Source organism: Lepisosteus platostomus, chromosome 17 (genome assembly GCF_059453375.1).
Source record: "Lepisosteus platostomus isolate fLepPlt1 chromosome 17, fLepPlt1.hap1, whole genome shotgun sequence".
In the NCBI taxonomy this organism is placed as follows: Eukaryota; Metazoa; Chordata; class Actinopteri; order Semionotiformes; family Lepisosteidae; genus Lepisosteus; species Lepisosteus platostomus.
The window spans coordinates 6,119,716-6,143,797 of record NC_142627.1 but is presented as its reverse complement, the minus strand read 5'-3'; the positions used below and the strand labels follow the sequence as shown (position 1 = coordinate 6,143,797).

The 24,082-nt window shown below is 41.7% G+C and overlaps 1 protein-coding gene and 1 pseudogene across 4 annotated transcripts in view; both read left to right on the top strand.

The window, feature by feature from the left end:
* The first annotated feature begins 813 nt into the window (after positions 1 to 813).
* rgs17 (regulator of G protein signaling 17) overlaps positions 814 to 24,082 on the top strand; it is a 36,823-nt gene continuing 13,554 nt past the window's right edge. Inside the window, exons 1-3 of one of the 4 annotated variants that reach the window (XM_088609792.1) lie at positions 814 to 1,068; positions 5,317 to 5,506; positions 18,759 to 18,889. In XM_088609792.1, the coding sequence (XP_088465918.1) occupies positions 18,783 to 18,889 (107 nt within the window). In that variant the 5' untranslated portion in view covers positions 814 to 1,068; positions 5,317 to 5,506; positions 18,759 to 18,782. Of the gene's footprint in view, positions 1,069 to 5,259; positions 5,507 to 15,137; positions 15,493 to 17,151; positions 17,252 to 18,758; positions 18,890 to 24,082 lie in introns of those variants that run through there. The other 3 variants (XM_088609791.1, XM_088609790.1, XM_088609793.1) reach the window with 3 other exon arrangements.
* LOC148645989 (U6 spliceosomal RNA) lies at positions 13,849 to 13,918 on the top strand (annotated as a pseudogene).

The following is a 24,082-nucleotide window of genomic DNA, read 5'->3' as shown; positions in this document are numbered from 1 at the left end:
CCAGACCTAAATTCCACTGGTTCTAATTACAGAAGCGCTCAGCTCTAAAGCCAAGGCCTCCTGTTCACTGGGCTTCCTGTCTTGGTGTGAAGTGTCACCCAGCTCTTACAGAGTTATTATAATAATAATAATAATAATAATAATAATAATAATAATAATTAATAATTGCTTACACTTATATAGCACTTTTCTGGACACTCCAATCAAAGCGCTTTACAGGTAATGGGGATCCCCTCCACCACCACCAGTGTGCAGCCCCACCTGGATGATGAGATGGCAGCCATAGTGCGCCTGGCTGCTGAGTTGTCTCTGAGGATGCACAGGAGCCCTGAGGGTCCCAGTTTCAGAGCTGTAGTCCAGAATATACTGGGACTCTTGCCAGCTCTTGCCTGCCATACTAAAGCATTTCCAAACAGCACTTTAAAAGAGGTGGTAAATGTGATCGCCAATGAACCCTTAATTACAATAATGACTATTTCCAACAAACAACTGCACTTTGATCTATTTACATTGCTGGGCCGCTAGCCTGAAAAGGCAAGTACAAACGTAAAATGGATAGCCGAAAGCAGGCGTTAATCCACAATCATGTGAGGTGCGGTGCTAAAATAATGTTTTATCGTGCACAACCTGTAGTAGATTTACAGTACACAAACGCACCGCTCAGCGGAGTGTATGTATGTGTATATGTAATTATTTATTATTATGTCAGCGGCATTCTAATTCATCAGCAGAAGAGTGGGAGAGCTCCGGAAAGGCATTTCATCTCATTCTTCTTCAGCACATCTCGTAATTCGCCCGTCCTGCCGGCTCCCCGAGACACTCCAAACCTCGGTCTGCGCACTCCTGCCTGCAGCTGCGGGCTGGCCGAGCCGACACACGCGGCGCGCTTGCGCAGTGCGTCTCCGCTGGCTCGGTGCTGAAGTTGGGCGGATGGGAGAAAAACATCTCTCGTGGAAATTAAACGGCAGCGTGCGATTGTGCCGTACGATACGCCAAGCCAACAATAACTAAAAAAAAAAAACACCTTTAAAGTAAGAACGGCAGCATTCTGTCGCCTGAAACAAAGCGGTAAGAGAATATGCCTTTTTTTTCCTAAATTGCATGCCGTGATGTCACTCTTTTTTCGTCGTGCAGGAGATATCATAAAATGCACAACAGAGGGATTTTATCGGTGAAAAGAGGAGATAGCCTTTCGGCACCAGAATGTCTCCTTGTCTTGTGTGTCGGGTGCCTCCAGAGCCTGTACTGTCATGCCTGCAGTGAATTAGCCGAGGTGCTTCGGATTATACAGTGACAGAAACCGAAGCGAAGCGGCAGCGAGAATCTGAATCGAGATGGCAAGTGTGTCACACACACGCACAGAAAGTGTCTGATAATGCATGTTCAGCTCCTTTTGTGAACGCTGCATTGGTCTGGTTCTCTGCTACTTTTGTATTTTTGTGTAATTCTTTCCACGTTGTTAGGCTTCCTTTCTGGAAAGAATTTATTTGTGAACCGATTTTGCACGCCGCGTTTTTATTCATTGCCCCTGGTCTCAAAAAGAGAGCGAAACGCCCACAGTTTACAAAGCCGCAAAGATTCACGTTACAATTAATTTCACCAGCGCGTAAACCGCTGGATTAGTTCTCTTTTCGATGTTATGGCGATTTGTCGGTTCCTAAAATAGACGTTTCACGGGGTTGTGGTTTAATCGTATTGGTAAGCGGGCACGTCTGGCTGAAATGTGGGAAATTTAGGTTCACTGGAATCATATTGGGGGTCTGTCACGTCGAAGAAATTGTCTTCGCCTGCCTACCTGCCTACAGATATCGTAACATATCGATTTAGAGAGGAGGCTGGTTTTGTTTTGGAGCAGTGGGCAACACTGATGAACTGTCATCAGGGTAAATATGTGGTGATTCCACCCTACGGCTCTGCTTAGTTGTCAAGCTCCGACTTTCCTTTTGAGGCTGGTGTGAGGCGGGTCGCCCATATTCTAGGAGAATTCAACCCTTTTGCTCTGGGCTGCCTTGATCACGAAACCTTCCTGCTGAAAAACTCGACATGGCCCGATAGGCACCTGACGCAATCAGAATCCTGCTGGCTCTAGGCTGTGGTCCGATTCTCACCTCACACGTTGACCAGCGCCTAGCCTCTGTTCACTGTGGTTTGCAAAGTGGTTTCTGAACAGCCCCAGAGTGACCACTGTGTGCCAGCTGTGGAAACCTGGACTCACAGGAAGGGACAATCGGGCTGGAAGGTTTAAAACTCTGCTGGAGTTTTAAAATGTATCTTTCCCCTTCGTGGTGTTCAGGTTCTTCTGGCTTTGGTGGGTTGGTTCTTCAGGCTGCATGTTCAGTCTTAAAGACTACCCCAGGCTTTTGCTGTGCAAATAAAACAAGCTTTTAGGGGCCATTCTTGTGATCATTCTTACCATGACACAGTCATCTGCAGATTCATACTGCCCATAGAGCGTCTGTCTTATTCATTGTCTCTATACGAAAGCCAGCGAAGACAACGATTGACATTTTAAAAAGTTAAGGTATCCTCATTCTGCTTAATCAAGCAGATGTGTAAAATGGTATTCACAAAGTTCCTCAAAACACCCTGAGCTCTAATCATAATTGAACAGGAACGGTCAAAAACCGTACTTATCTTCTGAGCTCAAAGGTCTCACTCCTATCATATTGTGACACACCTACAGTACAAATTGCAAACCCTTTGCTTGATGGAAGGATTCACTGAGCAAATGCAAAATTCTTCTGCCAAACAAAACAACACCCTCAAGTTGCAGGCTAGCAATGTGCTAAACCTAAGTGGGTCTGAATATCGGCTTAAAGTTTATTTTCTGCTATAACTGAAAGCAAAGTGAAATTATGACTTCTGCATTTATAAATGTTAATATGAGCTACTGTATATTAATCTGTTTTGCAAGTGCTGCTACAAATGAGGGCCAGGAGCTGCCAAAGATCTTTTGATGTTAATTATGAAATTTGCGCAAAGAGTTTTTGTGATATGTTTTTCTTGCACCAGATCTTTAACATTTTAAGAGCTGAATTAATCATTAGGTGTACTGTAGCTTCAAGTACAAATCAGACAACAGGACTTCATCCTCATCTAACAAGACATGTTTATAAGAAGTGGAAATGAAACCTGTAATATCTGATATCCAGTACTAGTTAAAACAGGGGCTTCTGCCTCTTGGTAGAGGCCAGATTTCATTAGAGGACTGTTTGGCAGAGAGTGATAGAAGGAACTTCATGAGATTCATGAGATAAAGTATTTCCTCCTATTTACTTTCCAGTGATCTGATTACTTGGCTCTTGCGCAGCTATGTGGAGAAGATTTCTTTAGCACAAGAAAAAATACATTGAAGTTTGTAAGGATCTATGCAATTTCCCAACAGAAATAATGAATTACAAAAGGTTTCATCAATGGGAGTGGTCTCAAACTCAGGTTCCAGAGGGAATTGTGTCATCAGTTTTTTATTTCAACCAAATTCATAGTTGTATGCATATTTGTGTACAATTTTAAATATTCATAGTTGTAACACTTCTAACCTGAGTCTGATGTGATATATAGATAACTTATCTGTAGCGTCGTGGATGTCCGGTATAATCAGTAGTAAAAAACTTTTAAGAAAAACCCTAAACACGGTGAGCTTGCAAAAGTATTTAGACTCTTCCTATGGTGTTTCATTTTGTGAAATTCCAAAATTGATCACAGTCAATGGATGCTCACACCGAAGATTTCTGCAGGTAAGATAAGCTACAGTAAGTGTCAGTAAAAACTAAAGAGAAAAAAATGAAAGTGTTGAGACTTGTGAATTGCAGCACCTTTGTCAGCAATTACAGCCACAAGACTTTAGGTCACCCTACCAACTATGTACTCCGGCTTACAGGAATTTTTGGCCCATTCTTCTTGACAGATTTGCTACAGCTGTCTCCAGTTGCTTGGGGATAACTTACAGGTAGCAGTTCTCAATCCCTTCCACAGGCTCTCATAGGATTCAAGTCAGGACTTTGACTGGGTCCTTCGAGAGACATTCACTTTCTTATTCATATGCAACCTTTTAGCTTAAGCCTCACTCTTTCTCTCCTGCTGAAAGGTGAATGTTCATCCCAGTCTTTAGTCTTTAGCAGACTGAAGCAGTGTTCCCTGTAGTATTTGCAAATGCTTTGCATCGCTATAAGCATGAAGCTGCCACCACCATGATAGGCTGTAGAGACGGTGTTGAATGGGAGATGTGCTGTATGTTTGCTCTGTGCCGAACGTAGTTTATCACCTGCGCTCAGGCCAAAATGTTCCAATTTGATATCATCCAACCTCAACAACTTTTGCCATATTTTTGCAGAACCACTCGGGTGTTTTCTTGCGAAACGCAGCATATGAGATGGTTTTCCACTCTGCTGCAGAGTCCAGTTTTGTGGAGTGACTGGGATTTCGTTGTCTGACTGTTTTTTTGTTGTTGACTGAGGCACATTTTCTCCCATCTCAACCAGAGCACTCTGTAGCTCTTTTAAAGCTGTCACTGGCCTCCCAGTGGCACAAGTTTCCTCCTTGCCCAGCTGCTCAGCTTGGAGAGAAGTGTCTGACTGGTACAAGACACCTTCCTTTTCTCGATAATTGAGACATCTGTGCTCAGTCATTCAGGGGTATTTTTGTACCCTTCTCCTGATCGGTGCTTTGCAGTGAATGTATCCCTGAATTAGTTTAAAAGCTCCTTGCTATTTTTGGTTGAGTTTTTGTTTGAACTTCAGTAACTGACCAAGAAGCCTCACAAAGACAGGTGTTTTTGTTCTGAAATCAAGAGAACCGCTATTACTAACAGAGACCATTTAATTAAATGTGTGGCTCATTGAGGTTCCTGTAGGTTTGTGCACCTAAATAAATTATGTTTTGGCAAAACAAAGTGTCGGAAAACTTATACAATCACAACCTTTACACTTTTGTTTCATGTAAATGATCTTTTTTCTTTATTTTTTTTGCTTTAGATGTGTGGAGTGGGTTGTATATATAATATATATTAATTTATAATCCAAAGTGTCTAGACTCCAAGCTTTAAAACAACAACTTGTAAAAACAGTGCCAGGATCTGAATACTTATGCAAGGCACTGTAGGTGTCTAATTTAACACTTCTTTTGGTTAAATGTTTAACGGACCACAGAGGTTAGCACAAAAACCAGAGGACACAAAGCCCTGAGCAGTGAGCCCCCATATCTACAGAGTTGTTAACCCTGACCACATTTTGCAGACGGTTTGGCTTTGTTGTTTTTCAGACATGGTTTTCTGAAGGAGTCCTCTGCCCCCTCCGTGATGTGTGCTCCTCTCGTTAGGCTGTGAGTCCGCACCGCAGCTCCAGAACCTCCACGCTGTCCAGCTCCTGGCCGGGGATGGCGTGACGCCTGGTTGGTGGAGATGACGTTCGTCCACTGCTGAGTTTCCGTCCTCTCTCCGTCCAGCTGCTCGCCTCAGCGCCATGACTCTCCTGCCTGACCACATCAAAGACATTCGTTAATCTGTGCAGTGAGTTCACCTTCCCATGAATCCCCCTTCGTGTCGCTCACCTCTATTCACTGTATAAAATATATGGAATACCCTACCAAATAAAGCCTTGATCGTCTACAAGCAAAGAACAGCCTGAGCAGATTTTGGCACCCCTTGATAAATATAAAGAAAACAAATATCATAAAATAAAACACGTAGATAATGACAGATATTTAATGCTCATATGTTAGGCGAATACTTGTCCTTGTAATCTAAAGCTTTTTTTCATTTCAAGGTTCAATTGTAAGCAAGAAATGCTGTTTTACCTGAAAAACATAGGCGTCCAAATGATTGGCACCCTTCAAGATCCCTTCAAATACAGTCAAACACATCTGAAAAAATAATATATTTTTACTTGTTTGAGTTCAGTTTTTTTTTCTTAAGGAACTAATGTGTGTACTTTAGTGGCTTCCTGTTTCCCTAGGGGTATACAAATGACGAAAAGCGCACAGAAAAACCTTTTGTCATCCATCAGCAAGGGGAAGGTCAAAGAACTAACAACAGAAATGAGGCAAACCGCTGTTCATCTTTACAAACCAAATAACGGGTCCAAAAAATAAGTAGGACCTTAAAATACCAATATCAACTGTCAGAGCAATCATTTAAAAATTAAACACCACTGGAACAGTGGTTCATTTGCCAGGAAGAGGATGCAAGCCCATCTTGTCCCCACGCACAAGGATGGTGACGATGGCAAGGAAGAAACCAAAGGTTTCAATGAAAGAAAAACAAGGATTGTGTGCATCGTGGGATCATCCCATCTCAAAAACGACTATGAGACGATACCTCCATGCCAACAAGCTGTTTGGAAGGGTGGCCAGGAGAAAGCCCCTACTGTTGTGAAGGAGCAGATTGAAGAGCCTGGAGTTTGCCTAATGCTATTGATACATTGACTGGGAGCAGGTGCTGTGGTCAGATGAGACCAAAATTGAACTTTTTGACCACAGTCATCACAGGTATGGTTGGTGTAAGAAGAGACCGAAAAGAGCACCATACCTCCTGTAAAATATGTTGGGGGATCTTTGATGCCCTGGGCTTGCTTTGCTGCCAGTGCTCCTGGGCCCCTTTATGAGATCGATGGCATCATGATTTCTCAAAAGTCCCGGGATATTTTGGCCAAAAAACCTGGTTGCCTCTTGGCTGCAAGTGGGTCTTTCAACATGAGAGATGATCCAAAACACACTTCAAACTCAACAAATAAATGGTTGACAGAAAAGAAAATCAGGGTTTTGCCATGGCAGTCTCAGTCCCCTGACTTGAGCCCTACTGAAAACCTGTGGTCTGAGCTGAAGAGGGCTGTCCACAAGCCCACACCTACAAACCTCCAGGATCTGGAAAGGTTCTGCATGGAGGAACGGTCTGGGATCCCTCCCAATGTGTTCACCAACCTGATGAAGCATTCCAGGAAAATACTTACTGCCATTATCCTTGCCAAGAGAGGCTCCACCAAGTACTGAAAACAGGGGTGCCAATAATCGTTTAATATTATTATATAATATTTTGAGGAAATATAATCTATTATGATGCAATCAATTTTTTGTCTTAGTGGATTCTGTTGAATCCTTAATTCAGGATAATTCATTCCTTATGTTGGAAATATATTTTAACATTAATGAACTCATTATTTGTTTTATACCGTACTTCTTTTTTTCTTCAAATTTATCAATGGGTGCCAATAGTCCACTGTATTTCGCAACATTTTTATACATTGGTGGTCAAGTCCCATCCCATTCCTCCAACAGGGCCTCACTCAGTTGAGATTGTATGTGTAGAACTGAGTTTCACATGCCATACTGCAGGTTGTACCATTTCTCGATAGGACTGGGATTGTTCTGGCCAGGAAAAGTGATGAAAACATTGTCAACTCACCAAGACAATCTATTCATTTGACTGGGGGTTCCTAGTGTTTTGGCCAGTGGGTGTACATGAATTAGTTTCATTGCTAGACCAGAGGTCTGTGAGCACAGAGATATTTTGAGAAAAAAGTACCTGGGAGACCAAAGTGCGGATCCTACTCTATGGAATTGAGCTTGAAATCTCCAGATGCTGTTTTAGCCACACCAATTAATCTCATCTAAAGATTAATTAAGTAATGAACACATTATCTGTTGGCTAATTACACAGTATGCCCTAGTTAGGAGGGACAGATATGACTGTTGCGCAGTTGATGCATTTGGTGGTAAAAAATAATTCAAAGTGTAGTAATATTGTCTTTTGTGTTTCTAAAAGAAAAAAAATGACTATATCAGTAGTAATTGGGAATATTATAGTAATCATATAGAAACATTTATCAGTGATAATATCCCTATGATGAAAATTGTGAACTATCATCCAAAGCTGTAAGTTCTTCAAGAATTTAGTCATGTGGGAGTGTGTTTTTCCTTTAGCAAACCAAGCAAGCTTTCCAGTTGTGGTGAAATGTTTCAAAGCATTTCAGGTGCATTTGACAATGTTGACAGGTTAGTATCTGTCAGCATGAGGTGCACAAACACCCAAAACGTCACTGAGGATTTGTTGCTAATTTCAGTGCCCTTGAACTGCAGCCTCCACTTATTAACCCTAATTATGTGAACTCATTTATTTAAAGTTTTAAAGGGGAACTGCAGTCCCAATTTCTCAGACCGGTTATTAAGTCTTGTAAGAAAATAAGTCCATCAACATTATAGAAGAAATGTACAAATTTTGAATGAAGCACAGAGTCGTGGGCTTTGCGAAAGTACTGTTAGTCGCCGTGTTGACGCAAACTCACATTCGAGTTCCCCCGAATTGCAACATGACTTGGCCCTTCCAGCTCACTAGTCTCCGTAGTGACTACTGTAATGTGATGTACGAGCCAATAGAAACAGGTTGTGCCGCAGGTATTTCAGAGCAGAAATGTTCCATTGTGATCTGCATGAAAAGTTAACAAGCAAGAAGTATTTGTCGGCACAACTGTCTTGAAATTGAGAGCAGTATTTCTATTGGATTAAACTTCCCAAGCCTGCTTTTTTTACAGTGTAACTGGGTCGCTTCACATCACCGGAAGTTTCTTGCCTTGTCCTGAGTCACAGAACATGGTGCTGCACATGCCTGGAAATTAGATTTCATAATTATGTATTATTTCTATATCTAGAAAATAGATTATTTTGTGGTGTAAATTGGAGGTTTTACAAGTTAGTGTGTTCAGTACATTTTAGTTTTATTGCGGTTTGAAATGCACTCATTAATGCTGATTTTTTTAACCCAGAAATATAAAAATGGCATTGCAATTCTCCTTTAAAGATCAACTCTGTTCCGCTGCAAAATAGGATAAGTTTCCCAGTCTCTGTCCTGGAGACCTACATGCTTTCTGGTTTTTGTTTCAGCTGTGCTTAACTACTTAGTTGAAGCCTTAATTGAGCTAACAAGTTGACCGTTGTGAAGCATTTGTCTTTGTTTCACTGCAACAAGTTTTTTTTCTGCTGAAAAGTTTGGAATTGTATGTTATTTATGAAATGCAATAGTTAAAAGCACACCTCCAGCATGAGTAAGAGCTGTACTGTGAAACAGTTCATATTAATCCTGTTATTGAGTCAGTTAAGGGTTCACCTGTGTAGTGTAGCTGAGAGCCGAGCAGGAACAGAACCCAGCAGGTATGTGGGCCTCCAGCTCCAAGGACTGACGGAGAGCCCCTCCAGGATTAAGACTACTGACAGTCATCATGTTCACAACAGAGATCAGTTCTCAAATTAAGAATTGCAGAGAAAGCAGCAAGCCAGGAGTGTAGTATTACAGATGTTAAACATACTGTAGTTAATTAGTACTGTGTCTAACCCATAATTGTCATCAATATGAGTTTAAACCTCTTTTTTTTGCTTTTTGAGCCAAAGTATCTGAAAGAAATGAGGATTTCCAGATGGAACTTTCGCAGACTGGGTCCTTTTTAGAGCTGATTGTTCAAAAGATGAAAAGGTGATTAGAAATTAATATTATAGCTAATATAGTGGGGCCAGCAGGGGGCGCTCACCCTGTGGTCCATGTGGGTCCTAATGCCCCAGTATAGTGATGGGGACACTATACTGTAAACAGGTGCCGTCCTTCGGATGAGACATAGAACCGAGGTCCTGACTCTCTGTGGTCGTTAAAAATCCCAGAGCGTTTCTCGAAAAGAGTAGGGGTGTAACCCCAGCGTCCTGGCCAAATTCCTTACTAGTCATGCCCTCCTAATAACACTGCACACTGGTGGTGGAGGGGATCCCCATTACCTGTAAAGCGCTTTGAGTGGAGTGTCCAGAAAAGCGCTATATAAGTGTAAGCAATTATTATTATTAATATACAGTATATACGGTGGTTTGCAAAAGGTACTGTGATTACGTTTTTAATCTTTCAGATAGATGGCCTAACAATTTTAAGTAGTTAATTGTAAAGCTCCAGGTTTTGCCACTTAGGTGTTGCACAATAATTAGTTCTGTGGTGTGTTGAGTGTTTTGGAAAGTATTTATAGCGTTTCTATTAAATGATTGGTCTGCTTACACCTACTGTATGTTTAATTAGCCGTAATGTTTTTAGGATAAATCATTTAACATTGTGTGTAGTGTTGGTTTGGGAGAACTGCAAAATCTTATTGTAATACAGCTCTCCAATGTGGAATCTACACATTTGGGTGCAAACTGCTCCATTGCAGGCTGGAGCAGCAGTACAGGCTGTGGAATATTGATACCATTTCTGCAGCGAGTATGCTGTAATGGGCAACTCCCCTTCAGAACTGACATTCAGTTGCCTTTCTAGATGCTGTGGTGTTGAGTCATTGCTTTTTCAGCTGTAACTCTGCATGCCGAATTCTGCATCTCAGCATCTGATTTTCTCAATGGCCTTGGGAAAACAACAAAACGTATTAATTGAAATATTTTTTCTTTTCCTGCAATATGAACACGGAATGTGTTATTTTTATCTCTGGGCTGTTGTCTTTCATCACTCTGTGCTTCCTTGGCATGACTGCTGACAGTGAAATGTTTCATCTTTCTAATATCCTTTAACATGGTCATTTTAGTTGGATTAAGCTGTCCAGTCATTTTTCAGTTTCATTCATTCATGTTCAGATACCCACAGAACAAGTTAAAAGCCCCTTTTCAGCATCAGGGCAGCTGCTGGTCTAATTAGTGACTCTTGTTTTTTGCAGTTTGCTTTCTTCCCCAAGTGGAACAATGCTGGATATGTACTCACTACACAGCAATGTGTGCTATTGTAGTTTTTTACAGCTGGAAGCTCTTGTCGAAATTGTATTAATACAGTTCAAAAGGATGATGATGATTAGTTGCAATAGTAGTAATAGTATGTACTGATACCGATAGAAAAGGGCAATAAACCTTAAATCTATAGATCTAACATCCTGTGTTAACTTATTCAAGAGCCTACAGTTCATAAGATTTGGAGCTGATGAAACTGCTATGGTGAAAGTTGTTTTTTGCTTCCTGTAATTGTAACCTTGTGAAATAAGGGTGAATGAATTGCATGTCAGCCCCTTTGACCCAGTGAGCCATGGGCTAGGAAAACAGTAATGGGTTTGGTGTCACACCTAACGTCTACTGTAGCTATGCTAGCCTGGTGTCTCAACATAGTATCGACAAGTAACTCCCTACGGCATCCTTTAATGCATCTGCTCTGATAATAATTATCAGAGAATCACCCTGTTATTGACTGTACTTTTCCTTAAAAATTAATTATTTTGCTTTCTGTGTTAACAAGCACAGGTCGATCCGTGCATTAAAAAACAATTATTACTAAGAAAATAGGGGTGTTGATTAATGGATTTAATTAAATGTGAGCTTGTGAAAAATCATATTTGATGAGGTGATATTATTGTGTCAATCAGTCAGTTAATCATGCTCTCCAGCCACTGAGTCAGCTCAGTGCCACTTAACTATCTGTGCAAACACATTACCTTCATCTGCGACTTGCTGTGACTACAAAAAACATGTCATAAATCTCTTTTGTTCTCCTGTGTGCTTATACATGTTTTCTTTCGATTGAAAAGTCTTGTCATGACCTAAAGCAAGGATGCATTTATTTGCAATAATATCATTTCATCCGTGATTTTGAAAGCCCACGCCTCTGTGCTATTAATAATGAAACTGTTAAACTGTCAAATAACACTACATAATTCGCAATTTAGAAATGGACGATAACCAGAACAATTTGTAAAAAAAGTAGGTATACTAGCAATAAACTGTTGCTGCGTTTATGTACAATAGGGCCTCATCTGGAGAAGTTCGGTGGCTTGCTCAGTGAGTGCACCAATGCGGGTGTGGTGGTTCTGTGGCTCAGGATCTGCACCTGTGGCTGGAAGGTTGCCAGTTCAAATCCTGCGGCCGGCAGAGGAATCCTACTCCGTTGGGCCCCTGTGCAAGGCCCTTAATCCCAGCTGCTCTAGGGGCACCGTATAAATGTCTGACCCTGCGCTCTGACCCCAAGCTTCTCTTCCTGTCTGTGTGTCTCATGGAGAGCAAGCTGGGGTATGCTAAAAGACAAATTCCTAATGCATTTGTATATGGCTAATAAAGTGATCTTATCTTATCTTATCTTACAAGATCTTACCTTATCTTACCGGTCACTGGTCAGTCAGTGGCAGAGCTAGGGCCTGATCAAGTAACCTCTTGGTAACAAAATGTATGTACAATAGGGCCTCGTCTGGAGAAGTTCGGTGGCTTGCTCAGTGAGTGTACCAATGCAGGTGTGGTGGCTCTGTGGCTCAGGATCTGCGCCTGTGGCTGGAAGGTTGCCAGTTCAAATCCTGTGGCCGGCAGAGGAATCCTACTCCGTTGGGCCCCTGTGCAAGGCCCTTAATCCCAGCTGCAGCCATATCACCCTGCAACTCACAACTGGCAACCCACTGGAGCTCAGCAGGTGTGAGCCTGGTCAGTACCTGGATGGGAGACCTCCTGGGAAAATCTAAGGTTGCTGCTGGAAGAGGTGTTAGTGGGGCCGCTCACCCTGTGGTCCATGTGGGTCCTAATGCCCCAGTATAGTGATGGGGACACTATACTGTAAACAGGCGCCGTCCTTCGGATGAGACTTAAAACCGAGGTCCTGACTCTCTGTGGTCATTAAAAATCCCCGGGCGTTTCTCAAAAAGAGTAGAGGTGTAACCCCGGCGCCCTTGCCAAATTTCCCAATCATGGCCTCCTATTAATCCCCATCTATGAATTGGCTTCATTACTCTCTGCTCTCCTCCACACTAATAGCTGATGTGTGGGGAGCGTTCTGGCGCACTATGGCTGCCGTCGCATCATCCAGGTGGGGCTGCACACTGGTGGTGGTGGTGGAGGGGAGACCCCATTACCTGTAAAGCGCTTTGAGTGGAGGTTCCAGAAAAGCGCTATATAAGTGTAAGCAATTAAATTAAATTCAATTAAAACCTTTTCCTTGCCCGGTGGCCCAGGGGCTGCTGCACCCACTCTGGCAAGGCGTCTGCCTTGCTCAGGAGGAGTTTCAAGCACATCACTCGTGCCATCACATTACTCCCTCAACATCCAGGGCCACCAGCATGGGCACCGCCATCACCAGATCGCACACGTCTGTCCACAGGAATGTGGCTCGATTGTCCTTGTTAAAAGCCCCGAGTGTCATGTGGGCATCACCTACAACAGCAGAGCAGCATGCAGCTGTGTGGGAGACCCTCAGTGCTAAGCGTTCACTCTGTGAATGATTGGCACAGAATGGTCAATTATTTCCATTGTTTCCTTCATTTTTAGACCGCAGACTCTTGTCAGAACATTACGGGAGAATTGTGGCATCAAAGAGACAAGAATCAGTAGGTTATTTTTACATACATTGTGTAAAAAAGGACTTCTGAAGTTGCTATCAGGGAGGCAGTTTACAGTATGTCAGACAGTATGGACCTGTGAAAAGAACCCATTCAAGTTTTTAATGTTTTGGCATTATCTTATATATCCAGAAGCCTGCATGTCGAGCTTTTCTTTCAAATGTACAACCACCCCACCAGAGAAACTCATCATTGTGCTTTATATACAAACAGATATGTTTCTTTTATTTATAAAAAAAAAACAGTACTTTAGTCCACGCCCTCTAACACACCATAGGACAATCTGAGACTTTACCTGTTGGTTGAGGTGAAGAGGTGTAACGATTAATTAAAGAGCTTTCGCCAAGATAACAACACTTGAATTTGCTCCTGTGAAGCACCTGTCTCCTGCTTATGAGCTCATTTCTGAAGCCTGAGGGATTCTTGTCGACACAGTCTAGCTGGATGGTCGTTGTTTTTGTCCGATTGTTTTTGTCAAGTTTTGCAAACTTCCTCTTTAATTGCTACTCTCTTAGCATTTGGTTTAGACCACTGGTACTTTGTGCTCGTCTTGGCAGCACATGTTCTAACATTGCAATGACAGGGAGAAGATTAGCATTGTCCCTGCACAAAAGATAGGGAGCAATCTTGTAGTCAGGGAGGGAAGGGGAAGAGGCAGGAGGAGCAAGGGAAGGATGACTGTATGTGCAAGATGTTAGTGCTCTAGTACTGAAGTGGTTTCGGACAAGAGGACAAGGTCACAGCACGCTAAAAAGATTAAGTTCTTGGCCCATAGGAGTCCACTGACATTTTTTGTCCTAGAAGAGAAATTGTGCATTATAAATTCTCCTTCTATATTATAGAAGTGGATAATGTTTATTGTAGTTCAGGTGGGGAGCTGCGTCAGTATGTGTAGTCTGCAAAGGAACAAGTAATAAGTTTATTCCATGCTGAAAAGAGAAGAGAGAAAACACAACATTTCGGCTGTGAAGCCTTCTTTAGGTGAATCTTTATCTTCTTAATGTTTATTGTGTTTACAGACAGACAGTGACAGCGATTTATAACCTTCACCTACTGTGTAGGTGGATGGAGGTGCACTATCTTCATTGGAATCACCTTATTTACAATTTTAAGAATTACATCATCTGCAAATATCATATTTGAGGGATTTACCTGCTGTCTGGGACAAAATCCTCTCATTTGCACCTGCTTCATGTGCACAGAATGTTCTCAGTCTAAGGCGGCATCAATTAACATATGCAAGGTCTATGTACGTTCATATACATGTTCTGTATATAATAGCTATCATTTGTTTTTCATCAGAAACCTAACAACGTGCTTTTGTTTTGCATACCTCCCCATTCAGATGGTACAGTTTACCTTCTTAATTGTATACACAGAGACAGACTGGGGGACGTCTGTGTGTGATGGAGCTTTTTTCTTGCAGTAATAGCCAGTTTCAAGTACCTCAAGATTTTTATTTGCAGACATGACAGCTGGATTGATAACAAATCTCTGAAGCACTTAAGATAGAAGTTGATTAATAGGTGTTAGAGGCTCAGTTTAGAATAAGTGTAGAAGAGGTGTGGTTTTACAATTGTAAAGTTTGGCAAATTGCAAATTATTACAATTGCTTTGGATGCATGCAAACCTACTGTATATAATCTGTGTGGAAAAAAAGTAAGTGCAAATAGAATGGAATGGAGCTGATATACTGCATAATGGAGCTAGCTCTGAGAAATATTCAGGGCATTATGCTTGCAGTAGGAAGAGATATGTGCACATGATATGATAAACAACATTGCTTATACTGTACAAAAGGGTGAGGTGAATCTGCTTTTATTAATTTATTTGGGATGATGACATGCTGTTTCCAGAAATCTACAGAAGCCATTTGCATTTCTTTGCTATTTTATGTACTGTTCCTAGCAAGAACAAAGGCTTTTGTCTTTGTGTTTTGCATCAATGTGCATGTTTTCCATTCGCTGGGTACTAGAAACTGTTGCTACTTAAGTGTCCTTATGGATCTCATCCATTTGAAGTTTTGCATAATTCGCAGGCTGGTTTGTGTGGTGTTTCAGAGGACAGTTTTAGCAGTATACTGGAAAACTACACTAGCTGTGAGTGTCAAGTCAGGCATGAAGTGTTGAAATCAATTTAATGACAATAAATTGATCATTTCAGAAATGAAATGATGTCCATGCAGGTAAGGAGCTGTGTTTATTATTTATTTGATACTGGTTCTAAAACGAAACATGGCCTTTGAAATCATCACTTGACCAGGGAATCACAATGTGTTTGTTGTTTTTGGAGAGACACTTCTTGGACAAGGCATTTAGTGCGAGACTCTGTGGAAATGGTTATTCGGTATTTCAGAATGTTTATCTTGGGCAAAATCACCACCTCAGTGTCCTCCAGCTTGTTTTCTTGTTGAGACTGTAAGCTGCACTGCAGTGGGAAGAAAGCCAAGTTCTGAAAACATATCTCTTCATTGTCTTTATTTCTAACCAAATACAAACGCTCTAAAAAGAATATCACATTTGTAGGTAGGTTACTTGAAATGTGTTGTATTTTAAGCATTTAAATGTAACTTAAGTGCTTGCTTTCTCATTAAAATAAAAGAACCGTATATTCATACTTCATCAAGTACACTTTGCATCGTTGCAGTCTGACTCCACGAATATTCTTCTCTGCTACAGTAAGCAAATACATATACAATATTTAGCATTCTGCAAACATTAATTCTAAGATTTCTGAAGTCTGAAATTAATAATTGGCACAAGCAAGTGGTATTTAGAGACCTGGTGTCAATGTATGATGTTTGCACATGTCAAGACTCTAGCAATTCAAAAGTGTACAGTCTTTGTACACTGACCACACTGACCTGTAGTGTTGCTGTTATGGTTCTCAGTGAGTGTCTGTAAAAAATACCATGAGTGTCATTCAGCTGTGTTAATTATATAAAGGATTAATCTAAGTACTAATACACAGATAGGCCAGTGCATAATGCAGTGTTCTAGCACTTCAATGGCTGTTGAACATTGAAAGTATCTAATGATAGTACTGTACAGTATGTGTCTCTAGTTCATACAGCAGAAAGAGAAACAAGAAACCAAACCAGAAACTTAAGGAAGCAATAAGACTTTCATTCACGGGCCTAATAACATTTATGCATCGTGCTGTTGCAATGGTATTTGTATTAATCTGTTCTATTTTATTTGAATGTTTTGAAAATATTTTTCCTTCAAAAGCAAATGAGGAAGACCAGAAGTTCTCTGTATCGCGTGCTTTTATTTCTTGTGAGTTAACAGCAACTCTGTACACATCTCTGCCAGAAAAACAACCTACTGTCGCCCTTGTATTGTGCTTTTTTATTGTTAATGTTAATATGTGCATTTGAGATCTAAAGCAAGCACTACCAGTTAATAGATTTAAGTCCACAGACACAATTAGGCTGGTTTTAAAGTTGTTATAAGTTAAGTAACAAGTAAGTTAAGTAAGTTAGTAAGGAATTTGTGCAAAGTTTATGAAAGTGTATTTTATTTTTTCTCACTTCCTGTTTGATGTCCTATTAAGATGCAGAGCATTTACTGTCAGTTCCATAAAAATGGCTAACCAACCATTACAGATGGATAAGATACTTGTGTAGAATGAGGCTAACAGAACCGTGTCTGGTTTGGGAACATCTGTGCTGTTGAAAGAGAGCCTGTCCATGCCATTCCTGAAAGAGAATTCTCTTCTCTTTTGATTTTATTGTGTCTTTATCTTATATATGCAAAGGAAACAGATGACTGAAAAGACGTAAACGTCAGACAGTTTACTAATCAGTTCCTCAAAAGCAACGACTTTGCTGTAAAGACATTCTGGACACTCAGATACAGTAGGCTGCATGAAGTCTGTGCTGTGTGAAAAGAAGAAGAAGGTTAGTGGTTAATTCAGGAGGATGTGTGCGGAGGTTTGGAGAGGTAAGGTGAGCTTCATATTGCAAATTCAGCCGGCGGTTTTGAAAACAGTAGCAATTCCAGCATGATTTATCCTTCAGATGAAGACATTCCCTGATGGATATTCCTGCGCTGGGCTGTGTGATCTGTTGTGGGAGACCAGAGCAGATGTGATTTGTATAGAACACTTAGTTCCAGATCACTGTCTCTCGTCACTGATACTACTCAACCTGTAGTTCTCCAGGCAGATGAATGTGTTTGGATATTAACATGTAATATTCATATAAATGATTAAATACGAATGTTTATAAACCACGTACCGCTATAGAAATACAGTATGACATTGTGTTTATGGGTTAAAAGACATGATATTTTTAATATAGAGCTTCACACATCCTTACAGCTCATTCTTACCATGAAGATGAACGTGAAACCCGAACTGCTTATTCAGAAGGGGAGAATTTTGTTAATCGTGACATGTGCAGGCTGCTCTCTACTTAAGGGCGAGTACTACTGCGGTGGTAGTTATTTCGTCTGAATTATCTTCTACTGCCTCTTAGTCTTCATAGATCTGAAAACATTTTTTTCATTTTTTTAGTCCTTTACGTGGGATTCTCACAGGGTTGTAGCTAACAATAAACTTCGCTTCAGTCCAGATAGATGACTGCTTTTTTCTTATTGCACAAAATTATACTCTTTCTTGTTTTGTCCAGCAAATGTACTGTATGCGATCTGTGATTTTCTCAAAGAGCTTTATTATACTCTTTCCATATGCAGGAACTGTGTGGAGGCTTACACATAAGCAGCAGCTGTTACACGTTTATACTGTATATGCATAATAAGCACCAGGAAACAAGAAACATAACCTACATTCTTACTTGTTCCAAACAATACTAAGGGTATTAAAGGAGGTTAGGCCTACTAATGTGAACATTAAATTAAAAGTGGACTATTGTCAGTAGAACTCTAAAGTGAAGAATTATGCTAATATAGTCATTGGTATCCATTGTTCAGGGGCAATTATAATTCATTCTCAAATTTTTATCTGTGATCTCTCCCCGTTGTCTTCTGGTCTTCTGTTCTGTATTGACAAAATGTATAATCAATTAAGTACCTTGGGGCAACCTTGTTGTGAAAGGCGCTATATAAAAATAAATTGAATTAATGAAAAGGAGTATACATTTCTGTCATTTCTCCAAACAATGTACAACAGTCCCTGCTGGTTCTTCAAAAGATTCCCTCACACTGCAAACAAATTCTGAATCGGAATAGATGTGTAGGTGTTTATTTTTTAGGGCTGATGTGCTGCTTGCTCATAGCTCTCATGTCCTGGATTTGATTCTGATCTGGTGACCATTCTGTGTGGAGCCTGCGTGTTCTCTCTGTGTTCAGGTGGGTGGGGCTGAGACTTTGCATCCTGTGGGTTAGGCTCCAGAAGGATGGGACTGTCTGTAGAATGAGGTTACACTGAATGATGGATGGCTGTGCATCTTTTAACGTGTCTGTTCTTTCCTACTTTCTGTTTTTACAGGTTAGAAGCCCCACAGGAGTTGAAATGAGGAAAAGGCAGCATCCGCACAGCGAAGGCCCTCCTCAGGCACCTGACCAGCAGAGACCTCGCACCTGCTGTCTGTGCTGGTGTGGTTGCTGCAGATGCCCCTGGTATGTCATCCCATTCACTTTCCTGCAGGCCTTAGTCAGACTGAACTGGGGTTCTTGGACTGAGGACAGTTTATGCCATATGGTGTAGAAGCAGAAACAGATAATGTGAAAACCAGCAGCAACACAAACATCACAGCTAGCCAGCATGACTTACAGATCCCTGATTATTCATGTTGAGTAATTTGCTAAACAAGCAAAACCAAAGAAAAATGTCATCTTTATTTTAACATCATGTTATTTGAATCAGTGTTTTAAACAAGTTGTGTTTTTTTAAGTGCATGTTATTATTCGGACTGGGGGGGTATCCTTGTGATTACCTGGCACACTTAAATCCATTCGGGTAGTTTGGAGCTTTTGGACAAGGTAGAATGAACACCAAAGAGTAAGTGTACCCAGAGACTGAGACCCCTTGGATCCACTAACATCACGCTATCCTGATAGGTCCCTTCTTTACTGCGTCAGCACCAGGTCTGCCTGGCTGTTCTGAGAGCATGAACACTAGCATGGCCAGGCCTGTCATTGCTAGGCAAGGTCATTGCATCAGATATAGACAAGATTCTGACTTGCCCAAAGACCAAGGGGCGTCCAGAAGCCTTACGACTTTGTGGCACAAATCCTTGCAGAAACTGAGAGTATCTCTGGTGGCTGCCATGACCCTTTCATCCTCGGGCACATCTAGCAGGAGCACCTGCAGGACTAGTATGCAACAGCTCAAGACATGTGGTGGCGCTCTGATCCTGGATGCTGCTGTCTTGGGTGTCCTGTAGGTTCTGTACTCTGAGCCTCTGCATATGTGTGAGCGTTGTCTGACTGCATGACAGAAACGAATCTGTCCTTCTCAGGATAATATGCTTTGGGTTGGGAGCTCAAAAGCAAAACAATTTTGTGAATTTTAAACACATTTTATTGCCACTGTGCAAACGTCTCTAGAATCAAAAAGTGTCGATAAAGAGTCAGAGGAAAAGGTGTTATTTTGGTCGTGCCCTCTGGAATCAGTTGGACTTTTTGGCCCTGCAGTCTTGTGGTCCACAAGAAGTTTCTTCAGACTCTGTGAGAATTGAGCATCTCTTACTCTTACTATGGCCTGCAGGTGGAAACTCCTGTCTAGGGACAGGAAGACACATTTTCGGTGTCCAAGAGCTGCCTTACACTTTCACATTTGCTCAGATGCCTTGGAAGTGAAAACTGATGTTGGTGCACTCAGCCCACGTGACACATCTTTCCCAAGGAGACACAAAGAGGCTTTAGCTTTTCAGGAAGTGGTCTGACATGCAGGACTGTCTCTGGCCCTGGCAGAAACAACCGTTTCTTGGTTGCGCCTCTGGGGAGCTGATTGGCACCTTCACCAGGATGTGGGACAAAGTAATTCATCGTCCATTTGGAGACAGATGAAAATGTCATGTTCAACATCTGGCTTTTGGAGGTCAGAATCCTACAGCGACAGTGTCCTCGGACTCTTTATCTACACCTTTTGATCCCAGAGACGTTTGCACAGTGGCAATAAAATGTGTTTAATATTCACAAAATTGTTTTGCTTTTGAGCTAGATAGATAATACTTTATTAATCCCGTAGGGAAATTGATGTGTTACAGCAGTCCAGCCCAAGACAAGCAAAAACAGACATCAGAATAGTTATAAAACAAAAGACAAAAAATAAAAATAAATAAATAAATAAAAAATAAATACATAGGTGTGTGCAAAATGTGATGATCATGGTCACTGTAAAAACAATAAAATATGTGCAAAATGTGCATAGGTTTATACAGACTGATTGTCCAAAAAGTACAATGGAGCAAACATGCTGTCCATAGACGAGCAAATGAAGGGCTAACAGTCCTAGCCAAGGGCAGCGTTATACACCCTGACAGCCCGGGAGGAAAGACCTGCGGAAATGTTCCCTTGAACACCGTAGCTGGAGCACTCTGTTGCTAAAAGTGCTCCGCTGCCCAGTAACAGTCCCATGAAGCGGATGAGAGGTGTTGTTCATGATGGCTGTGAGCTTGGTCAACATTCTCCTCTCAGCCACCACCTCCATGGGGTCAAGGCTCATCACCAGCACAGTGCCAGCCTTCTTGATGAGTTTCTTGAGCCTATTTGCATCTTTTGTCATGATGCTGCTGCCCCAGCACACAACAGCGTAGAAGATGGCCGCTGCCACCACTGATTCATAAAAAATGTGTAGCAGTGTTCCACACACACCAAAGGACCTGAGTCTCCTAAGAAAATAGAGTTGGCCCTGACCTTTCTTGTACAGGGCGTCAGTGTTACCAGACCACTCCAGCTTATCATCCAGGTGTACCCCTAAGTACTTGTAGGAATGTACGCCCTCTATGTCCTCACCCTGGATGGAATCAGGGTTCAGCGGGGACTTATTCCTTCGAAAGTCCACGATCATTTCTTTGGTCTTGCTGGTGTTAAGCTGGAGATAGTTAAGAAGACACCACTCCACAAAGTTGGTAATCGAGCTCCTATCTTCCTCCTCCCTCCCCTCTCTAACACACCCCACAATTGCAGAGTCATCCGAAAACTTCTGCAGATGACATGTCTCAGAGTTGTACCTGAAGTCAGAGGTGTAAAAGGTGAACAGGAATGGAGCAAGGACAGTCCCCTGTGGAGCCCCAGTACTGCTAACAACCTGTTCGGACACACAGCTCTGTAGCCGTACATACTGTGGCCTGCAGGTCAGATAGTCTATAATCCAGGACACCAGGGGAGTGTCCACCTGCGCCGCCCTTAGCTTATCTCTCAGTAAAACATATTCCTGCAACAAATACATTTGTTGAATGAAACAAAAGTATTTAATTTGTCGATCTTACCATTGTTTTCTGTTGCCCCTCTTTGAAAACAACTGATTTGTGATGGGTCATTACTGTAGGTTGGTACTAACTACCATACAGGCTAAATGGGCCAAGTGGCCTCTCTTGTTCGTAATGTTCTTAGTACCGTAAAAAACACTGTTTGCTTCCTATTGCATTTCAGTTCTTCTGGAAAATGCAGAATGTTCCATGTTTACTTGACAATAATGTATCGTAAATATTGGGCAAGATGGTGTCATATTGGTTGGCACTGCAGCCACACTGCTTGAATCCTTGGTTTTGTTTGCAGACCAGAGCTGCTTCTGTATGGAGTCTGCATCTTCTCTCTGCATCCTCATGGGTTTCCTTCCACTTGTCAGAGATACTCTGGCTCGGCTGATTGCTATCTCGAAGTTCAAGTTCTCCCTGTGTGTGTGCCTGTGTGGCCGGTGGTGGGCAGGTGTGGTCCTCTGTACTCCATGCTCCGTGATAGAGCCCGGCTCTCATGTGCTTCACCAGGAGTGAGCATTTGTCTGGTAATGGACAGATTACAAAATCTATGGTAAATGCAAAAAACAAAGATCCAGACCTGTATTACATCCATCCATTTTTTAACCACTTCTTCCAGTTCAGCCTAGCAGGGGAGCTGGAGCCTATCCTGACAAGCAGACTGTGAATTTCTAATAAAATTAATCAAACAGCACAAATTAACAGTTTAACTAATAAACAGTTTTACAAGATAACTTATTCAATCAACATAAGAGCCAATAACACAATACTGGGCGGCGAGTATTGTGCTTTTAGTCTGTGTCTAGAATATGAGAATATTTTGTGTTTTGTATTCTTTTTTCATTCATTTATTTATTCCTCAGCATTCTGATTCTGCTCACAGTGTCACCTTATGAAAATGTTTAAAGACAAATGCAAATCACCGAGAGAACCCTTGCTGGCATTTGCATGTGGCTGTCTACATGGTCTGATAAACTCTTTGATCCATTTGCATTAAGCAAAGGAAGCCGTACTGTATGATGTAAATTGGGGAAAATGCTTTTGGGAAAAGAAATTCCCATTAAGAAGGAGAGATGTCGAGAGGAAACTTGTTGATGCGAAATAGTGTCAGCCCTCTCTGCCCTGTTTTCAAGAACGTTTGGTAAAGGTTTGTAGGTTTGCTCTGTAAATCAATCCAACTGGTTAAATAATCCACATATAGTATCCTCTCCCACGGCCTCTGAATTGATCAAAATGTATTTTGAAGTATAATTGCGGCAAAGTATAGGTAGTGTCAGTGTTAAGAAGCCACGATGAAGGGAAAGTTCAAGGTAAATGGGGTGTTTAAACTGTAATCTACATTTAAGAAAGCAAGGATAAAACAACTTCACATTTTTAGAGAAATATTTATTTGATCCACACGACCTTTTGCTGCTTTCAGCAGTCACCACAATAAAACTCCTGATCTGTACCAATGATTTACTGTCTGATCTACAGTAGCTCACAAACTACAGCTGATAGATTTGGTGATCTGTGGTGTAGAATAGGGGGAGAGGCGCACAGAAAAATCAGCAAGGGAATTACAGCACTTTCCTCTCAACGGGATGTTATCCAAGCAGGAAGCAGGAACGTACGATACTCTTATTGCAGGGTGATTCTGAGCTACAGGAAGTTCCACACAAAAGGGATAATAGTATTCTTACACTTTTCTGGACACTCCACTCAAAGCTCTATACAGGTAACGGGGATCCCCTCCACTACCACCAATGTGCAGCCCTACCTGGGTAATATGATGGCAGCCATAGTGCACCAGTACACTCACCACAATCATCAGGGGATTATTAGGAGGCCGTGATTGGTAAAGGCCAGGGGGAAATATGGCCAGGATGCCAGGGTTACACCCCTACTCTTTTCAAGAAACACCCTGGGATTTTTAATGACCACAGAGAGTCAGGACCTCGGTTTTACGTCCCATTTGAAGGATGGTGCTTTCTTAGTGTAGTGTCCCCGTCACTATACTGGGGCATTGGGACCCACACAGACCGCAGGGTGCACGCCCCCCTACTGGGCCCACTAAACGACTTCCAGCAGCAGCCTCAGCTTTCCCAGGAGTCTCCCATCCAGGTACTGACCAGGCTCACACCTGCTGAGCTTCAGAGGGCTGCCAGCTGTGAGTTGCAGGATGATAAAGGCGTTTATGGAGATTCTTCTATGTCCTCATCAGGACAATGTGGGGAAGCAATAAAAAAGTAAAAAAGAATGGCCTGGTGTTGAATAAAACATGTGGTGTTTAAATCCAAGGAAGTTGTGTTGAAGTTTTATAAATTGCTCACACAAAGGCCTCACTTAGGAAACTGTGTTTGGATTTGGTCACCACAGCACAAAAAGGACATCAGGGATAGCCTTGGAA